Consider the following 18,185-nt stretch of genomic DNA (forward strand, 5'->3'; position numbering starts at 1 on the left):
GCGAGAGAGAGGGCGAGAGAGAGGGCGAGAGAGAGGGCGAGAGAGAGGGCGAGAGAGAGGGCGAGAGAGAGGGCGAGAGAGAGGGCGAGAGAGAGGGCGAGAGAGAGAGCGAGAGAGAGAGCGAGAGAGAGAGCGAGAGAGAGAGCGAGAGAGAGAGCGAGAGAGAGAGCGAGAGAGAGAGCGAGAGAGAGAGCGAGAGAGAGAGCGAGAGAGAGAGCGAGAGAGAGAGCGAGAGAGAGAGCGAGAGAGAGAGCGAGAGAGAGAGCGAGAGAGAGAGCGAGAGAGAGAGCGAGAGAGAGAGCGAGAGAGAGAGAGCGAGAGAGAGAGAGCGAGAGAGAGAGAGCGAGAGAGAGAGAGCGAGAGAGAGAGAGCGAGAGAGAGAGAGCGAGAGAGAGAGAGCGAGAGAGAGAGCGAGAGAATTAATGTTTCAGGTCTGTGACCTTTCATCAGAACTGATAAAGCACACAGACCTGACTCTCTTTCCACAGATGCTGCCAGACCTGCTGAATATTTCCAGCATTTTCTCTATTTATTATCAAAGAGTTATGAGGCCTGGGTTTAAATCTAACCAGAATAACTGGGCAAAAGACACCTCTTTGCCAGCTACAACAATCCTGTGAATTTACTCAATGTACTTCTTAATGGTACACAGATTAAACACTGTTTTCCATAGCTGGCTAGCAGGATTTGATAAGGAGATCCTGAATGAGAACAACAATGGGAGAGGAGATGAAAACATCCAATTTCCCAGCCCTGACATCCTTACTTCAATTACAAAAATTTTGAAAAGACATTTAAAAAGGATACAGCCCCAAACGTGTTCCCACATCAAATATAAACCTGGCACCCTCCCGACGGTAGCGTGCCTCTGTTGCTGGATCAAGTCCCTCTAACTGTGACGGGGTGTGAGCAAGATCCTTCTTATCCCAGTACCAGCATGGCTTCCTGAGATCCACGTTTGCCAGTGCTGTAGTTGGGGTGGAGTTCTCTTTATTTTCCTTCATTTACCTGGAATCAGACAGCAAGTTATTTACTTAAAAGATCAGTTTGGTAAATTTATAAGTTGTTTCATAACTAGTATCTTTATTGCAGGCATTTTTGTTTTCTATGATAAAACTATCGAACAGTGCAAAATTATTGACCTTCCAGTAACACACTGTACTCAAATAAGTAAAAGGACCAACAATTCCATTTGAAAAGAACTCAAGTTTCACAGGAAAGAAAATGGATTTGGATGATGCATGATTTAAAGCAGACAGGAGTTAATTCTGTACTTCATCAATTAGGATATTTTCTGACTTTAATATTGCTTTTTAAAGTCCACAGGGGTGAAACTGGTCTATGGCAGCAGTGCAAAAATGACCTCAATGAATCAGCAGTTGATTTTCCACTGTGCCAGTTTTTAAATTTCCATTAACTTGGAAAATATTGCCATGGATTTAATTTTAAGTCAAGTGAAAGTGACAGTGAGACTAGGAAATGAGTCTCCAAAAAGGACCTGAACTAGCATTCTGTAAATTTCAATGGAAAGAAGTTCCGGCACAGTGAAAAAAGATTGGCTGCTGATTTACCCATCTCGTGCTGCTGGTGTAGATATTTCAACCTAGGTTAATACCACTGACCTCATGAATCCTCAACTCTGGTGATTGGAAGGAACACAAGAGAAGAGCAAAGGTCAACTCTAAGTACACTAACTCTACAGTATTGAAATTTAGGTTAACTGCAAAAACATTTTCATTCAGAATAAATGGCACTTTGCTTACGAGTAAAATCCCTGATTACGATATAAGACATGATCATTTGTGCAGATTAGTGTTGTAACACCATCAAATACCAAGGGTATATTTCAGATTAGGTTGTTCAGAGATAACCTAAAAGCCTCATTTTATGGGTGTTTTGTTCACATAATTTAGCACCCACTTCAGCTCATGGAGACACAGAGATGAACTATGATTCATGTTGAAGATCACAGGAAAATAGTCTCCATTATAAACCGTTAGCTCATTTATTAACTTCAGAAAATGAAGTGGGCTCACAAGGGAAAACATTGACTTTCACATAAGGTGTAAGCCCACTTTTAATTCACACCCTGAATACTTGGTGGTGGTGGTGCTTCTGAAATGAAATAGATTATGTGTACGTAACTTAAAATTGCCAGCCTTTCAAAACCCTGCTTATGCTGAAAGGAGTTTCAAACAGACAAAAACCCTACCACCCGCCTGATTCAACTGCTGAGCGGGCCTTGAAATGTGCAGTCAGTGCATCAACCAGAAACAGGCACAAGGAACATACAGGCCTGATGAAGACAGTGATAATGGGTGTGCATGTCAAGTCTTCATCATTCGGCGTGAGTTGCAGTATATGGACAGGGAGAGGCTGGCGAGGAAAGTGTTGGAAAATGTAAAACAGAGCTCAAAAAGACATGGTTGGGGGCATTGGCAATGGCTGGGAGTGGTGTGGGCAGGGGAAGACAGGTTGGAGTGTAGATGGATGACCTTTTGGAGTTAGAATAAGATACTGACTGCGAACAGATTGGTTGTGGGAGACAAAGCAGAGTTAAAGTCACTCAGTACACCAAGATTCTATGTTGTCAAATAGCAGTACCCGTGGACTGTAAATATTACAGATTAAAAAAAAAAGTTTTGCACAACCAAACTTGTACATGCTTTCAAGGTCTGTAATAACATTTCCAATAACAAACACACACCCCCAAGTTTAAATAGACCCTACATGGAAGGAGCTTCCTACAAACTTACTGAATATAGAAATGTAATTTCAAGATAAATGCATGCATAGTTTCAAATAGATCACATTTGAAAGCATTTGGTTACAAGACCTCTACTTAGTGGTTTTTTCAAATTTCTGGAGGCTTACTAATTTTGCTATATAATAATGGATCAAAGATATATTGGTCAGCGTAACATATTAAATCCAGTAGGATTGTCAAATGTGATGAAATTTGTCAACTTCAATATTTGCACCAATTCAAAGCAAGAGCAGTATTTCTCCAAATTTCGATTTTCATTCCATTTTGAGCATGAACAACTTTCACATGTTAAAAGCATCTGGTATCATATACAGTAAACATCTTTCAGCATGAGGTCAAGGAATATTAAATATTGTGAATATCATTTTGCTTTCAGACACTCAGGTGCAGATGAAATTCCTTTCCACAACTTGTGTTGCACAAGAATTGTGGGATTTCTGGCACTCTGGATATTCTTTGGGATTTTCAATTTCTTGCCATCAACTGCATCCACCTCTCCAGCAACTGCTTCTGGTGAACCAGACTGTTGGAAATCTAAGTTTTCTATTCAGCCCGGAGCTCAGGTTCTTACCCCATTATATCTCCATCACAAAAAACTGCACATTTCCAATTTAATGACCATGCCCACCTAAGAACATCTGCAGCTGAAACCCTTATCAATACCTGTCACCACCAGACTCAACTATTCAATGATCTCCGAACCAGCCTATATTCCATCCACCATAAACTTTAGTTCATCTAAAACAGCTGCTCATATTCAATCACCCACCTTTGTTAACCTAAATTTGAGACATTGGAAATGTTACATTGGCACATTCTCCATGATCTCCCCATCTCTAACTATTTCAATCTGAAAATATTAAAATTCACTCATGTGAGATCACTCCATAGCGGCACTCCTCGGTATCTTTATAACCTCCTCAGGCTCTACAAACACCCCCCTGCCCCTCCCCTCTCTGCTCCTCCATTTCTGGCCTCATGTGCATCCCTGAATTTCATCGCTTCACCACTGGCAGCCATGCCTACAGCTGCTTAAGACCCAAGCTCTGGGATTCCTTCCCTAAAATAACTTTCTGCATTTATATACCACCTTTAGCATAATAAATCATTCCAAGATACTTTACAAGTGCATTATCAAACAAACTTGGACACTAAGCCACATAGAGGCATATTAGGACAGGTGACCAAGATTTTGGTCAGAGTCTGAACAACAGTTCCTCTCGTACTAGAAACATAGAAAATAGGAGCAGGAGTAGGCCATTCGGCCCTTCAGGCCTGCTCCGCCATTCAAAAAAGATCATGGCTGATCGTCTAATTAGGTACCCTGTTCCTGCTTTCTCCCCATATCTCTTTGGCATTAAGAAATATATCTATCTCTTTCTTGAATATATTTTAATGACATATTTTAATGACTGCCTCCTGCGGTAGAGAATTCCACAGGTTCATCACCTTCTGAGTGAAGAAATTTCTCCTCATCTCAGTTCTAAATGGCATACCCCATATCCTAAGACTGTGACCCCTGGTTCTGGACTCCTCACCCATCGGGAACATCCTCCCTGCATCTAGCCTGTCTAGTCCTGTTAGGATTTTATAGAATTTTATACTGAGCAGGATTATTATTGTAACAACAGTCAGTAAATTTTACAGAGCCACTTAAGAAAGACCATGTGATGGAGAGGCTCATTGAGGGAATCCCACAGGTTAGAGCCTACCTGCAAAAGGAACTGCTGCCAATGGCAAAGCAATCAGGGATATTCAAGGTGCCAGAATTAAAGGAGTGGAGAGATCTTGCTACATTGTCAGGCTGGAGGAGAATATAGAGTTGGGGAAATGCGATGTATAGTATTTTTTCTCTTTCCGTTATACATCTGGCATGCCGCTTCAACATTTGTCGACGCTTTCTAGGGAACTACCTCACTAAATATACACATTCTACAGAATCACAGACTTGGAGTTCTTCTCTCTTACTGGAACTGGCCTGTTTATGAGTCTTTCAACAGAGGTCAAGAAAGATGACTGAAAAGACCTTTCAGCCTTACTATTTCCAGAGTCAGGCACCCCAACATTTCAATATACAGTAGGCAGCCAAAATAAAATTAATCAATGATAGTCAACTATTTTTGAAAATGCCAAAGAAATTGATACACCATGTGCATCCATGATTACCTTCTGCCATTGTGGGAAAAGCCAAAGTAAATAGAAATACAACCATGAACATTTTATGCCATACACTTCTTGGAAAATTGAGTGGGCATCAGGTCAATGAAATATAAAATTTCAGCTGACACTTTACTGCAGTGCTGAATTGTCAGAGGGGTCACCGTTCAGAAATAAAACTGAGGCCCAATTTGCCTGTTCATGTACCAAGATCCCATGGTATTACTCAAAGAGTAGCAGGGAAATTCTTCCGATATCTCAGCACTCAAAACATCAGGGGAACAAACGAAGCCACCATCTCTTTGATTTTGCGCAGCCCTGCTATGTACAACAGTGGCTACACTTGAAAAATAATTAATACAATTAGCTATAAAATAGTTTGTACTCTACCAATTTTTTTTTCATTCCATCTTTGCTGCCTCTGGAGAATACTTGGCATCAGGCGGCAGGACCGTATCTCCAACACAGAAGTCCTCGAGGCGGCCAACATCCCCAGCTTATACACATTACTGAGTCAGCGGCGCTTGAGATGGCTTGGCCATGTGAGCCGCATGGAAGATGGCAGGATCCCCAAAGACATATTGTACAGCGAGCTCGCCACTGGTATCAGACCCACCGGCCGTCCATGTCTCCGCTTTAAAGACATCTGCAAACGCGACATGAAATCCTGTGACATTGATCACAAGTCGTGGGAGTCAGTTGCCAGCGTTCGCCAGAGCTGGCGGGCAGCCATAAAGGCAGGGCTAAAGTGTGGCAAGTCGAAGAGACTTAGTAGTTGGCAGGAAAAAAGACAGAGGCGCAAGGGGAGAGCCAACAGTGTAACAGTCCTGACAAACAAATTTTTCTGCAGCACCTGTGGAAGAGTCTGTCACTCTAGACTTGGCCTTTATAGCCACTCCAGGCGCTGCTCCACACACCACTGACCACCTCCAGGCGCTTACCCATTGTCTCTCGAGTTAAGGAGGCCAAAGAGGACTCTACCAATGAAGCACATGTAAAAAATACGATGCCTCCAAGCCAAGCGATCTAGAACATTACCCCAAATTTATCTTGAGAACAGAAACAGATATAATCCAATTTTTCGTCAGCAAAAAGTATTACCAGTGATCCGGATTCCTAAATAGTACAATAACCGGAAGTTTATATCTTTTTCAAGGGAGCACTGGCCCAAACATCCTCAATTGTCCTTATAAAACTCTCACAGAACAAAAGCACTGAGCTCCCTTGTCCCTCTCTGCACTATTAAACAGCTCAACGACAAATTATCGGTCACCGAAAGAACTCTTTACAAATGATATCTCTTTTGGGGAAAGTATTATTCTAATACCGCAAGCCACTTCACTGAACTTCAACTAAATGTGAAGTTTCGATCATTATTCCTCTATTATTCGCCACCTCCTCAACGGAGCAGACGGCCCAATACAGGCTCTGCTTCCGCGGGGTCATTGCGGATCGCAACTCGAGAGTTGAACACACTCCCGCGGCAGCTTATAGTCACCCACTACCTACATGTGCCCGACTCGCTTTCTTACCTTAGACGGTACTGAGGCCCAGCCTCCACTGCACCAGGCTCGGCTTCACAGACAGCCGCCCCTCCTCCTCACTAATAACAAATCGGCTCAGTTTCAACAGCCGCGGAGGGATCCGATAACACAAGTGGCGTAGAGGAAGACGGATCTAGAAATGAAACCGTCGAAGATTCCGAGCACTTTCACTCCACCTCACTAACTTCCCAAACGAGTCAGACTGGGCGCCGCCATTTTAAATAAACCACCCCCACGCAGACAAAGGCCAACAGCGCAGGCGCGGCTGGGCCCGCTCTCCACCATCAACGTTCTGCTTATGACGTCACATAATTGGCAGACCGTTATGACCTATCAAGCGCCGTCGTTCGACAACTGTTGGCGTGATCGCCCCAATCAATGGACTCTGCGGGGAGGGAAGGGGCGGGGTCAAAAGGAAGGGGGCGGAGTGGGGTGGGGGAGAGTGATGACGTTCGGTTGACTGTTCAAATTGAGGGAACGTTCGGGCTCGCGGCAGCTGGTGATTGGCGTTTCATTTGACCAATGGGTGTGAGGTATGGGTCGGCGCTGTGGCGGATAGGCCAATCAACACGACCAAGAGAGGCGGGAACTTTGGTAGCCATCAAGTTAGGCTGAGAGGCAGCACCAAAGCTTGACTGGTTGGGGTGTTTTTTTCTCTTTTATTGCCGATTCATTTTATCTTCATCAAAGAGCTGCGGTGTTCAGGTTACTAATTATTCTTTTCCTTCAATTTTTTATGCTACGATTAATTCCAGTTGGTGTGAAGTACGGTTCGTTCTCCGCTCATTCTGCTCTCATATAATAAGCTTTAGATGATAGAGCATGAGTGAGTGATGGGGCCTGCAGAGCTTCCTCTACCAGCCTTAACCCTTTATCTGGCCTTACACTTTCGTATAGTGTGAGGGATCATTTAAACCGAGGGCTGGCACCTTCACCAAGTCCAGAGCCAGCCTTTGAGCAAAGCAGGTTTAAAGTGTAAGCTTGAATCATGACTAGATCTGATATTTGTCCTTTGCTTTTGAGCAATTATTGAAAATCATGTATCGCTTTTAAGAGTAAGTCGAAGAAATAGACTTTTTTGGAGAAGGGGGGGGGGGGGTCAGTTTTAAATATGAATGGGCAGTGTCACTCATAAAACTGCACTGTCTGATCTGAGGAAAAGTAAGAAGTTGCTGTTCATTGGATTGCTAGCCAATGCTCGGTGGGTATTAGGCTTGTCTCTGAGTCAGAAGGCTGTGGGTGCAAAGTCCCACTCCAGAGACTTGAGACTAGACAAAATCTAGGCTGACACTCTAGTGCCCAGTACTGAAGGAGTGTTGCACTTTTGGAGGTGGCGTCTTTTCGGGTCAGACGTTAAACTGAGGCCCGATCTCCCGGCTCTTGATGGATGCAAAAGATCCCTGAGCAGTATTTTGAAGAAGAGCAGGGCATTCTGCCCAATGTCCTGGCCAATGTTTATTTTCAATCAACATCACTAAAACAGATTATCTAGTCATTAACATATTGCTGCATGTGGGAGCTTGCTGTGTGCAAATTGGCTTTTGCATTTCCTACTTAACAACAGTGACTACACTTCAAAAGTACTTCATTGGCTGTAAAGTGCTTTGGAATGTCTTGAGGTTGTGAAAGGTGCTGTATAAATGCAAGGCTGGAATTTTACGTTGGGTGAGAGGCCCCGCTCACTGGCCAAAAAGTTGGTGGTGAGCCTGTCTCCGCCGGCCTGGGGAGCCACGCCGGGATATTTTTGAAGCTTTTGCCGTCCGGCTGCCGTGAGTAAAATAACAGCGGCGGTGGAAGGAGGCCCTTAAATGGCAGTTAATTGGCTACTTAAGGGCCTTGATTGGCCTGGGGCAGGTGGGCCGTTTCTCGCTGCTGCCAGCCTGTGTAAAATTGCAGCGGTTTCGGGAACGGGCCCCTCCCCCAACTCACTTATTTGGGGGGGCCATTAAAATTCAGCCCAAGTCTTTTTTGTAATGATTGCTGTCCCAAAATGCTTCATATCCAATAAATCTCTTCTTAAGTATGGACAAATACAGCAGTCAATTTGTGCACAGAAAGATCATCCAAGTAGCCAATGATATAATTAATCTGTTTTTCGTGATGTTGTTTGAGGGAGGAAAGTTTGATAGGACATCAGCAGACAGTTCTTGGTTTAGGGTAGTAACTCTAGTAAAAGGTACAGCAGCACTTATTTTTTAATCATCTTGACAACGTTACAATGTTGATTCTTTTTACTGTTATTAGACAACTTTTTATATAGACTATATATACTGAAAACATCATGCTTTTCTGAAACATTTCATGCATATGAAAGGGAGTGTGGGTGTACTTAAGGTTTTCTTAGAACTAATGAATATTTGTGGACTTGAAAGTTTTATTGTCCACTCATTTGCATTTCTGTAGGGGCTACCTAGATGACCAGAATGACCAAAAATACTTGGGTAACCTGCATGAGTGCAAACATTTTCTTGTTACAAAACTTTTCCCTGTGCTGCTGCTCATGATTAGTCAAAAATTGAGTTGTTTTAGAATCATAGCTGTTTACAGTACAGAAGGAAGCCATTTGGCCCAATTTGTCCATGCTGGCCCTTGAACAATCCAAAACAAATCCCATTTTCTACCGTGTAACATAGAAAATAGGCTTGTGTCATTAAGGCCAGAAGGTGTATTTGCTCAGGCATTCCTGAAATTAATGATTGATTGGGTTGTTAGGGGGTCAAAATGAGAATTCTGGATTTGCTTAATTTTTTTTTTACAGGTCACAGAGATGCTGTAGATCGGGTCTCCTCATCAGGTGGGTTGGGGGATGCTGAAATCTCATTTTGAATCTTTAAGAAGAAAATATCTAAGTACAGGAGGTAGAAAATGTAAATGTAATAAACATTGTTTGAAAAGATTACTGTTTCCTAGATTTGTACATAGCTTGAAATTTCTCAATTTATTTTAATACAGTTTAATGTGTGTGGATTACTACAGTTCTTGAGAAGGTAGTAGTCAGCAAGTCAATCACATGACCTATCTAGGTGTTTAGAATAAATTCTCCTGTGATTACGTGTTATACAGAAGGGTGTTGCAAGAAAGAACTGCCGTTTGTATAGTGCCTTTTATTGCCTTAGGACATCCCAAAGCACTTTAAAGCCAATTAGTTACTTTTTGATGTGTAGTTTTATTGTAATGAAGGAAACACAGCAGCCAATTTACGCATAGCAAGGTCCCACAAACATGGCCAGATAATCTGTTTTTAGGTGTGATGTGTGCTGTATTAAAAGCTGAGTGTAAATCAACAGATACATATATTCAGTGATGCGTAGTGATGTATCACTGAAAGTGTTCAGCAATGAAACTTTGGAGGAGTGAAGTTATCTTGTTTCTGCCGTCATATGTTGGTGCATTTTGGTGAAGTGTCACTATCATTATATATACTTAACTGCAAAATGTCATTATAATTAGATGATAACATTGATTACACCAGTCATTACTCCTTCATTCCAACTCTTGTGTATCAACAAGACAGGGTTCTAACAGCCCTTGCCCACGCTGACTGTTCATAATATAGACTTACAACTGAAAAGGTGTTCACGATATATAAATTAGTTAAGGGGACATATGTTCTGAAATGACTGTAAGGCAGCAATCTAATTCCATGGTTCTGATGGCTATTATAAAATTAGTTTTGATGTTATGGGTCAGATTTGATTACTGCATTGTAATTGCTCCTGGGCATCTGCTATTTTCTACATACCCAATGGATTTATATGGCTTAGGGAAAAAAAATACTACTTTTAAAGTACTGGGTTGTTTGTCAGCACTAAGGGAACACAGCTTGTGGCATTACAAAAGCTTTTTCTGGGTAATATGCTAGCCACTCTGGCAAGTTTGTGCAATGAAATATGCTGCTTTTTGATTTAAAATATTGCAGATTATAGTAAAACCCTTTGAACATAGATGTTAGCCATGTCATTTGTTTTGATATCGCTTGTGTTAGCAGGTGTTTTGGTAACAGTGTGGGACATCTGGAGAAAGCTGAGCAACGATTTACTCTAGAGCAAATAGAAACTTGTCACTTTGGTCTGCTCTTCAGGCATCCTTGGCAGCTTCATTTTGGCATTACAATGAGGTTGAGCTTTGGTTACAATGTTGAGAAATGTTTTACAGCAATTTTGAGAGATTAAAGGAGGACCAACACCCACAGTGCAGGATTCCATCAATGTTGAAAAGGGTGGGAGGGAAGATCATGAGCATCAGAAATCTAGGTAATGGTTAAGCTTGGATTTTAAAAGCCTGTTGATTGGAGCAGGAATAGAAGACTTTGTGAAAGAGTGCAGCAAAGTAATAGACACTGCAATTTCAGTGTTGTGTGCTTGAAGGGCCCACCACACAATACTGTAGTTTCCACACGCTATCTTTTAAAGGGCGGCACAGTGGCGCAGTGGTTAGCACCGCAGCCTCACAGCTCCAGGGACCCGGGTTCGATTCCGGGTACTGCCTGTGTGGAGTTTGCAAGTTCTCCCTGTGTCTGCGTGGGTTTTCTCCGGGTGCTCCGGTTTCCTCCCACAAGCCAAAAGACTTGCAGGTTGATAGGTAAATTGGCCATTATAAATTGTCACTAGTATAGGTAGGTGGTAGGGAAATATAGGGACAGGTGGGGATGTTTGGTAGAGATATGGGATTAGTGTAGGATTAGTATAAATGGGTGGTTGATGTTCGGCACAGACTCGGTGGGCCGAAGGGCCTGTTTCAGTGCTGTATCTCTAATCTAATATCTTACCCAAAGCCTTCAGTCTCTCTCATAATCTAATCTTTCTCACCTCTCTCAGTTTTAACTATGGTGTTGCATCTCTGAATTTTACACTATCGTGCCTAAGCTCCAACTATACTGTTCTACACTCATTTTCTCCTCTCTGATATTACACGTGTGGAGTAGTTTCACTTCCTGACATTGTGGATGTAACATTTACCAATTTTTTTTTTAAAGTTCTGCCCCAAGTGGTGTTGGTATCTATTTTATGTTTTATTTCTGATTTTCGAATAAGAGTTTGCATTTATACAGTGTTTGTCACATCCTCATGACACCTCACAGCTAATTAATTTCTTTAGGAGTATAGTTGCTGGTTAGTAAAGTATTCTTAGCTGCTTACTGAAGGGTTTTGTGCGGTACCTGTAGCCCATGTTCTAAAAATGTAGTATCCTGCATATTCAAAAAAAAAATCCACATGAGCACCCCCATCTATAGACATGTCGGGAAAAGTCCATGGTTCTGCGTTTTGAAGTCAGAATAAAATTCTACTGACTTTGTCATTCTCTTATTTCCAGCTAAAAAGTAATTTCTTTGAGGATCATGCTTAACTTTACAACAGCAACAACAACTTGCATTTATATAGTGCCTGTAATATAGAGTCGTCATAACACTAAAGAAGGCCACTTGGGCCAAAGAGTCCATGCCAGCAGAGGCCTGCTTTAGGTCAGGAAAAAGAACCCGACCCGAACCCGACCGAACTACAGTAGACCCGAGCCTGACCCGGCCCGAGTCCCTCTGATTTTGCCCCAAGCCCAACCTGACCCGAACCCGCCACTACCCGACCCAACCCGACCATCCCTTAACTTACCTTCCTGACACTGAACCTGCCGGTAGCTGCAGCGCATGCGCGATGACGTCATAGTGATGCCAGTCGCTCTGCGCAGACTCAGTTTCGACCCGCACTCCCAACTCAAGTGGTTTTTAAAAAAAATTCCAGCAGAGCACTTACCTTGTGTGTCCGGCCCGACCTGACCCGACTCAACCTGGACTCGGCTTGACCCGACCTGAGCCCGAAAGCTGGCCCCAGAAGATGGGCCCGTTGGGTTTGGGTCGGGTAGCAGGCCTGTACGTGCCAGCTCTCTGGAGCAATTCAGTCAGTCCCATTTCCTTGCTATATCCCTATAGCCGTGCAAGTTTATTTCCTTCAAGTGCACATCCAATTTCCCTTTGAAATCATTGATCACCTCCACTTCCACCACTCTCGTAGGCAGCAAGTTCTAGATCATTAGCACTCACTGTTTTTTTACAAAAAGCTCTTTCTCACCTGCCCCTCTGCATCTCTTGTCCAAAACCTTAAATCTGTGTCCCTTAGTATCATCAGCTGATGCAACAGCTTTTCTTTGTCTTACCTTATCTAAACTTGTCATAATCTTGTACACCTTTATCAAATCTCTCCTCAATCTCTTTTGCTCCAAGGAGAACAACTCCAGCTTCTCCAACCTAATCTTGTAGTTAAAATCCCTCATGCCTGTAACCATTCTGGTAAATCTCCTCTGCACCTTCTCAAGGGTCCTCACATCCTTACTAAAGTAGTGTTGACCAGAACTGAATGCAATACTCTTCATAAAGGTTCAGCGTAACTTCCCTGCTTTTGTACTCAGTACCTCTATCTATGAAGCCCAATATTCCATATGCTTTGCTAACTACTCTCAATTTGTCCCACCACCTTCAAAGATCTATACAAATGAACCCCCAGGTTTCTCTGTTCCTGCACACTCTTTTGAACTGTGCCAATAAGTTGATGTTGCCTCATATCCCTTCTGCTAATTCACTTCTCTGTATTAAATTTCATTTGCCACTTGTCTGCCCATTCTGTTAGCCTATCTATTTCTTGTTGCAGTCGATTGGTATCATCCCCACTGTTTGCCACACCTTCAAGTTTGGTGTCATCGGCAAATTTTGTAATTTTACTCTGTATTCCAATATCCAAGTTTATATAATAATATAGTGGTCCTAGCACTGAACCTTGGGGAATACCACTGTCTATCATCCTGCAGTTTGGAAAAAAAATTACCATGACTCGTCATTTTCTGTCCTTAAGCCAAGTTTTTATCCAAGCTGACACTGACCCTCCTACTCCATAAGCCTTAATTTTGTTAACCAGCCTGTATGTGGTATTTTGTCAAGTGCTTTCTTAAAATTCATATAGACAACATCTATTGTATTCACTTCATCACCTTCTCTGTTCATCAAAAAAATCTTGCACAATCTGCTTTTTACAAATCCATGCTGGCTCTCAATTAACTTGAACATCTCCAAGTGTCTGTTAACCCCCCCCCACCCCCGATTATTGTATCTAAACATTTCCCCCCCACTGATGTTAAACTGACCCACCTGTAGTACCCTTTCTTGAATAAGGTCACATTTGCCACTCGCCAATTCTCTGGCACCTCCCCTATAACTAAGGAAGATTGGAACATTATGGCAAGCCCTTCCGCTATTTTCACTCCCAATTCCCTTAGCAACCTGGGATGCAAACCATCCGGACCAGGCGACTACCCCTTAGTATTTACATGCTGGTAGAAGATTTTTGGGTTCCCTTTTATAATAACTGCCATTCTATTTTCATATTCACTCTTTGCCTGTCTTATTTTCCTCTTCACTTCCCCTCTCAACTTATTATATTTGATCTGGTTCTTGTTTGAAGAATTCACCTGATATGCATCATACACCCTCTTTTTTTTGTTTCATCATCATCTCTGTCTCCCTCATTATCCAAGGAGCCCTGGCTTTGGTTCCCCCACCTTTCGCCCTTTTTGGAATGTACCTCGCCTGTACTTGAAATATCTCCTCCTTAAAGATCACCCATTGTTCTGTTACAGTTTCTCCTGTCAGTCTTTGGTTTCATTTACCCTGGCTAGATTCCCTCATATCCCACTGAAATTAGCCCTCTCCAGTTTAGAAGGCTACTTTAGATTGTTCCTTGCTCTTCTCCATCACTAATCTGTTAGCCCACAGACACTTGGTCCACTTGGCCCATCTCATTCCCCAGCACCAATGCTTCCTTCCTAGTTGGAGCGAGAACATACTGGTCAAGGAAGTTCTCCTGAACACACTTCAGAAATTCCCCTGCTTACCCTTTGCTCTAAATTATCCCAGTCGATATTTGGGTAATTAAAGTCCCCCAAAATCACCACTCTATAGTTCTTGAACATATCTGTGATTTCCCTACACATTTGCTCCTTTCTCTCACTATTTGGAGCCCTGCAGGATATCCCCAGTAGCGTGATCATACTTTTTTTTTGCTTCTCAACTTTAACGAAACAGATTCTGTCCTTGCCTCCTCAAGGATATCCTCTCTTTCCAAAACTACAGTGTCTTCCCTAATTAATACTGCCACCCCATCTCTCTTTTTTTCTGCCCCTATCTTTTCTGAACACTGTAGTGTTATGAAGGTGCTTCCATTTTTTAAAAGTTTTTATTTGAGGACTCATTTAAATTGTGGAGATGGATTCATTGGAAGTCTGAAGATTGTGTAAATGCTGGACTTTGTTTTGTTGTTGATAGTTCACTGAAAGGACACTGAGATGTTGTTTGAAAATAATCTTTGCTGGAAATCATGTGCTTTAAGATCAGTAAACAACAGAAACCATGGTGACCTGGGGAAGATGTTTACAGAGAAGCCAAATGTCAAGGTTTATGGAACTCGAGGTTGGCTTTCTGTTTGTGGTTTTGCTTTCGCGATATTGTTTTGGTTCAGTTGGGGTGTGAACTGTTTTGAAGACGGTTGATGTTTTGCCTGTCAAGGAAAAAGAAACCCCAGCTCATTTTGCCTGCACCTCCCGAAGAGACCCTGAGAAAGCCAGTGTGTCAGCTCCTCTTTTCCTCCTGTCTTTGGAAAAACCCTGTCAATCAAGTGTGGGTTGGCTGAAACTCCTGATGCCACATGTCTCCTGGAAAGCCTACCAGACCATTTCTTGACATCTCCAGACTGAATTGCTTCTGAGAAGATCCCAGTGACCTGTCTCTATACCCAGACGCCTTCAAAAATTAGCAAGTTTTTGGCCAAAGTATTTTTTTGTCTTTTTTTTGGTAACAGACCTCTGCAGAGAGAATTTCTTTTTTTTTAGTGTTTGTGTGTGAGTGTTTAGGGAATTTAAAAAGTGAACTTTCATATTTCATATTTCATACTTCGTTACTGGATAAGTCTTGTTTGATCTGATAATTTTGTTTATTCAAGAAATCTGGTTGGTGTATTTTATTCTGGGATAAAGAGTAGAGCATATGATTGACTGAATCGTTAACTGGATAAACTTTTAAAAAATATATGAAGTGGGACTAGAAAAAAATGGTGCACTCCTCCCACCTCGGTTGTAACAGTATATTTGAAAATTAAGCACCTAGTCCTCACTATTTTTATGCTACATTTCCATTATTGCCACTAAATCACGTTCCCACATGGGTATTTGTGCTTGTAACTCACCAAGGTTATTCACCACACTCTGTATTTACATACATGTATTCAAAACCTGTCTTTGTATTCCTCGTAGTTCTTCTTAATCTGCTGCTATCTAATATGATTCCACTTCCTTCTCTAGTACTGTTCAAAACTCTTCTATATGCTTGTGCCCATTCCCTTGCCAATTTAGTTTAAACCCTCTCCAACCACACTGGTGAACCTCCCACAGGTCACAGTTCTGTTGAGGAGCAACCTGTCCCTTTTGAATTGGTGCCTCTTGCCCTAGAGCTGGTCCCAATGCCCCAAAAATCTGAACCCCTCCCTTTGGCACCATGCCTCAAGCCATACATTGTTCCTCCCTATCTTCCTATTTCTACTTTCATTCGTGCATGGCTTCACAGTCCTACTTTATAGCTTACTCCCTAGTTCTTGAAAGTCTGACTGTAGGACCTCAATACATGCCCTGTATCGTGTACCACAACTTTTAGCTCACTCCTTTTCCCCTTGCAGAATATTCTGCACCCTCTCTGTGATGTCCTTTACCCTGGCACGAGGGAAGCAACACAGGAACTTGGGAAACTGACGATGATGGTTACAGAAATGTCTGTTTGTCCCAATAACTGTGGAATCTCCTATTATAACTGCATTTCTACTCTTTGCTGTTCCTGTGCAACCCATTGGTGTCAGTGTCTAAACTACACTCTTTCAAGGTGTCATCACGCCCAGCAGTCTGCAGTACTGAGTATCGCTTTAAGAGTGGCACACACCCTGAAGACTCCAGCACTTCATGCCTCTTCCTACTCTTCCGGATGGCCACTCAGCTAATATCCTGGGCTCTTGCTGCCTTCCTGGTGACCACCTCCTGGAAACTCTCATCCTCCCTGATCTCCGCAGTGACTCCAGCTGCCCCTAAAGTACAAAAATCCTGAACTCGAGCTTAAGCAGCAGAATACACTTCCTACACACTTGGTCCCCTAAGACACATGAAGTGTCCTAGAGTCCCCACATGGTGCAGGAATTGCAAGCAACAGGTCTCAGCTGCCCATCCAGGATCTAAAGAGAAAAAATCTCTATTTCCTCAGTTAGAATCTAGTTAGTACCTTCTTTAAACTGTTAATTAATGCTGCGGGTCCTGCTCTGTGCTAAATAGTCTTATTACGAATTCACTGACTGTTATACCTATGCCAACTGAAATTTTTAATTTCCCGACTGCTAGTTTAAATTAAAGCCCTAGTTTAGTGAGGGAAAAATAGAAATGCAAGAGGAATACTCACCATCCAACCAATCACTTACCTGCTTTCCTATCATTTTGATTTTTTTTCCTTTTTTTCGAATGTGGTGTTTGCTCCAAACCCCTAGCTCTTTATCCCCTCTCTGGTCTCACTGAATACCCACTCCTGCTGCCTTCTGATACTCCTTGTGTTTTTTTTTTGTTGATTTGTTCGCACAGTGTGCTCTCTCTGCTGCTCCATTTACCTTGCTATGCTCTTGGACCTTCCACTGTTCTCCCTTATAAACATCAATTGTTTTAATCATGTTTAGTTAGTCCAAACCACAACATCATTGTTTGTTTATTGTACATATGTTTTCATCTTTGGGAGGGAAAAAAGGGGGATGTTGTGGGAGCTTCAGAGCAGACCACCTTAAGCTCTAAGAGAAGGTCACCGGAGGAAGTGATGTCTCGTTACACATGATTAGGGAGTTGATGTTATCCAACAGAGAGAGATTTGTTTAGATGTGGCTCATGCAGTAACTGTTTGTCTATATATATGTTCTAGTTAGGTTATAATAAAATCCCACATTTTCTTTGGATATTAATTATAGTCCTGTGAATCTTGCAATGGTTCACAATTCAAAGTAATATTACAGCTTGTATCCTTTCTCTCACTAAAACTGAATCTCTTCTCATTATCCACTCTTCTATCTTTCTTTGAAAATTTCCAAACTGGGGCCTGTAACTACAGTTCTTGTGGCTCAATTGTAATCATCCGCCATTTCTGCGGCATTCCTTATTTTACCAACTTTGTTCTTCCAGCCTTATTCCTGAAGGGATACTGTTTTTAAATTCCTCCATTAGGATTACTTCCCTAAGGTTTTTGAAGTCTTGTTCAATCTTTGTGGACCAATACCAATGATCAAATATCATTTTCTTCTGTCTAGCAAATTCCATAAATGTCGGACCCTGTTTCTTTTTTGAATTCCTGAATTTTTGCTTGTAAGCCTCTGGTACCAACTCAAAAGCATTGAGAACTGCAGTTTTAACCACTTCATAATCACTTGACTGTGCTTCCGAAAGTGTTGAGTATACCTCCGACGTTTTTTCCACAAACACACTTTGCAATAAAATTGTCCAACTTTCCTTTGGCCATTGTGTCTTTTTCAAAAGTACATTTCAATTCCTTCCTCACTGAATTTAGGCACAAAGCGAATATTCCTTGCTAAATCGAAACCAGGAGTTAAATCCGATTCATCCTCAAACCTTCCTGAAACTCCCAGTTTGCATAATCTAAGCTTCTCTCT

General features: G+C 42.2%; 2 protein-coding genes across 4 annotated transcripts in view; one reads left to right on the top strand and one right to left on the bottom strand.

Moving 5' to 3' along the window:
• Window positions 1–6,733, bottom strand: part of ccnk (cyclin K) — a 42,232-nt gene extending 35,499 nt beyond the window's left edge. Inside the window, exons 1-2 of one of the 2 annotated variants that reach the window (XM_068038704.1) lie at window positions 6,457–6,733; window positions 808–1,008 (exon numbers count right to left, since the gene is read on the bottom strand). In XM_068038704.1, coding sequence (XP_067894805.1) covers window positions 808–1,004 — 197 coding nt within the window. In that variant the 5' untranslated portion in view covers window positions 1,005–1,008; window positions 6,457–6,733. The remainder of the gene's footprint in view (window positions 1–807; window positions 1,009–6,456) is intronic. The other variant, XM_068038703.1, reaches the window with a different exon arrangement.
• Window positions 6,734–7,057: 324 nt separating this feature from the next.
• The window catches only part of setd3 (SET domain containing 3, actin histidine methyltransferase), a 166,178-nt gene continuing 155,050 nt past the window's right edge, over window positions 7,058–18,185 (top strand). For both annotated transcript variants that reach the window (XM_068038705.1, XM_068038706.1), the window contains exon 1: window positions 7,058–7,173. The gene's annotated coding sequence lies outside the window, so the exon portion shown is untranslated. The remainder of the gene's footprint in view (window positions 7,174–18,185) is intronic.

The sequence above is a fragment of the Heterodontus francisci genome, chromosome 9, assembly GCF_036365525.1.
Source record: "Heterodontus francisci isolate sHetFra1 chromosome 9, sHetFra1.hap1, whole genome shotgun sequence".
In the NCBI taxonomy this organism is placed as follows: domain Eukaryota; kingdom Metazoa; phylum Chordata; class Chondrichthyes; order Heterodontiformes; family Heterodontidae; genus Heterodontus; species Heterodontus francisci.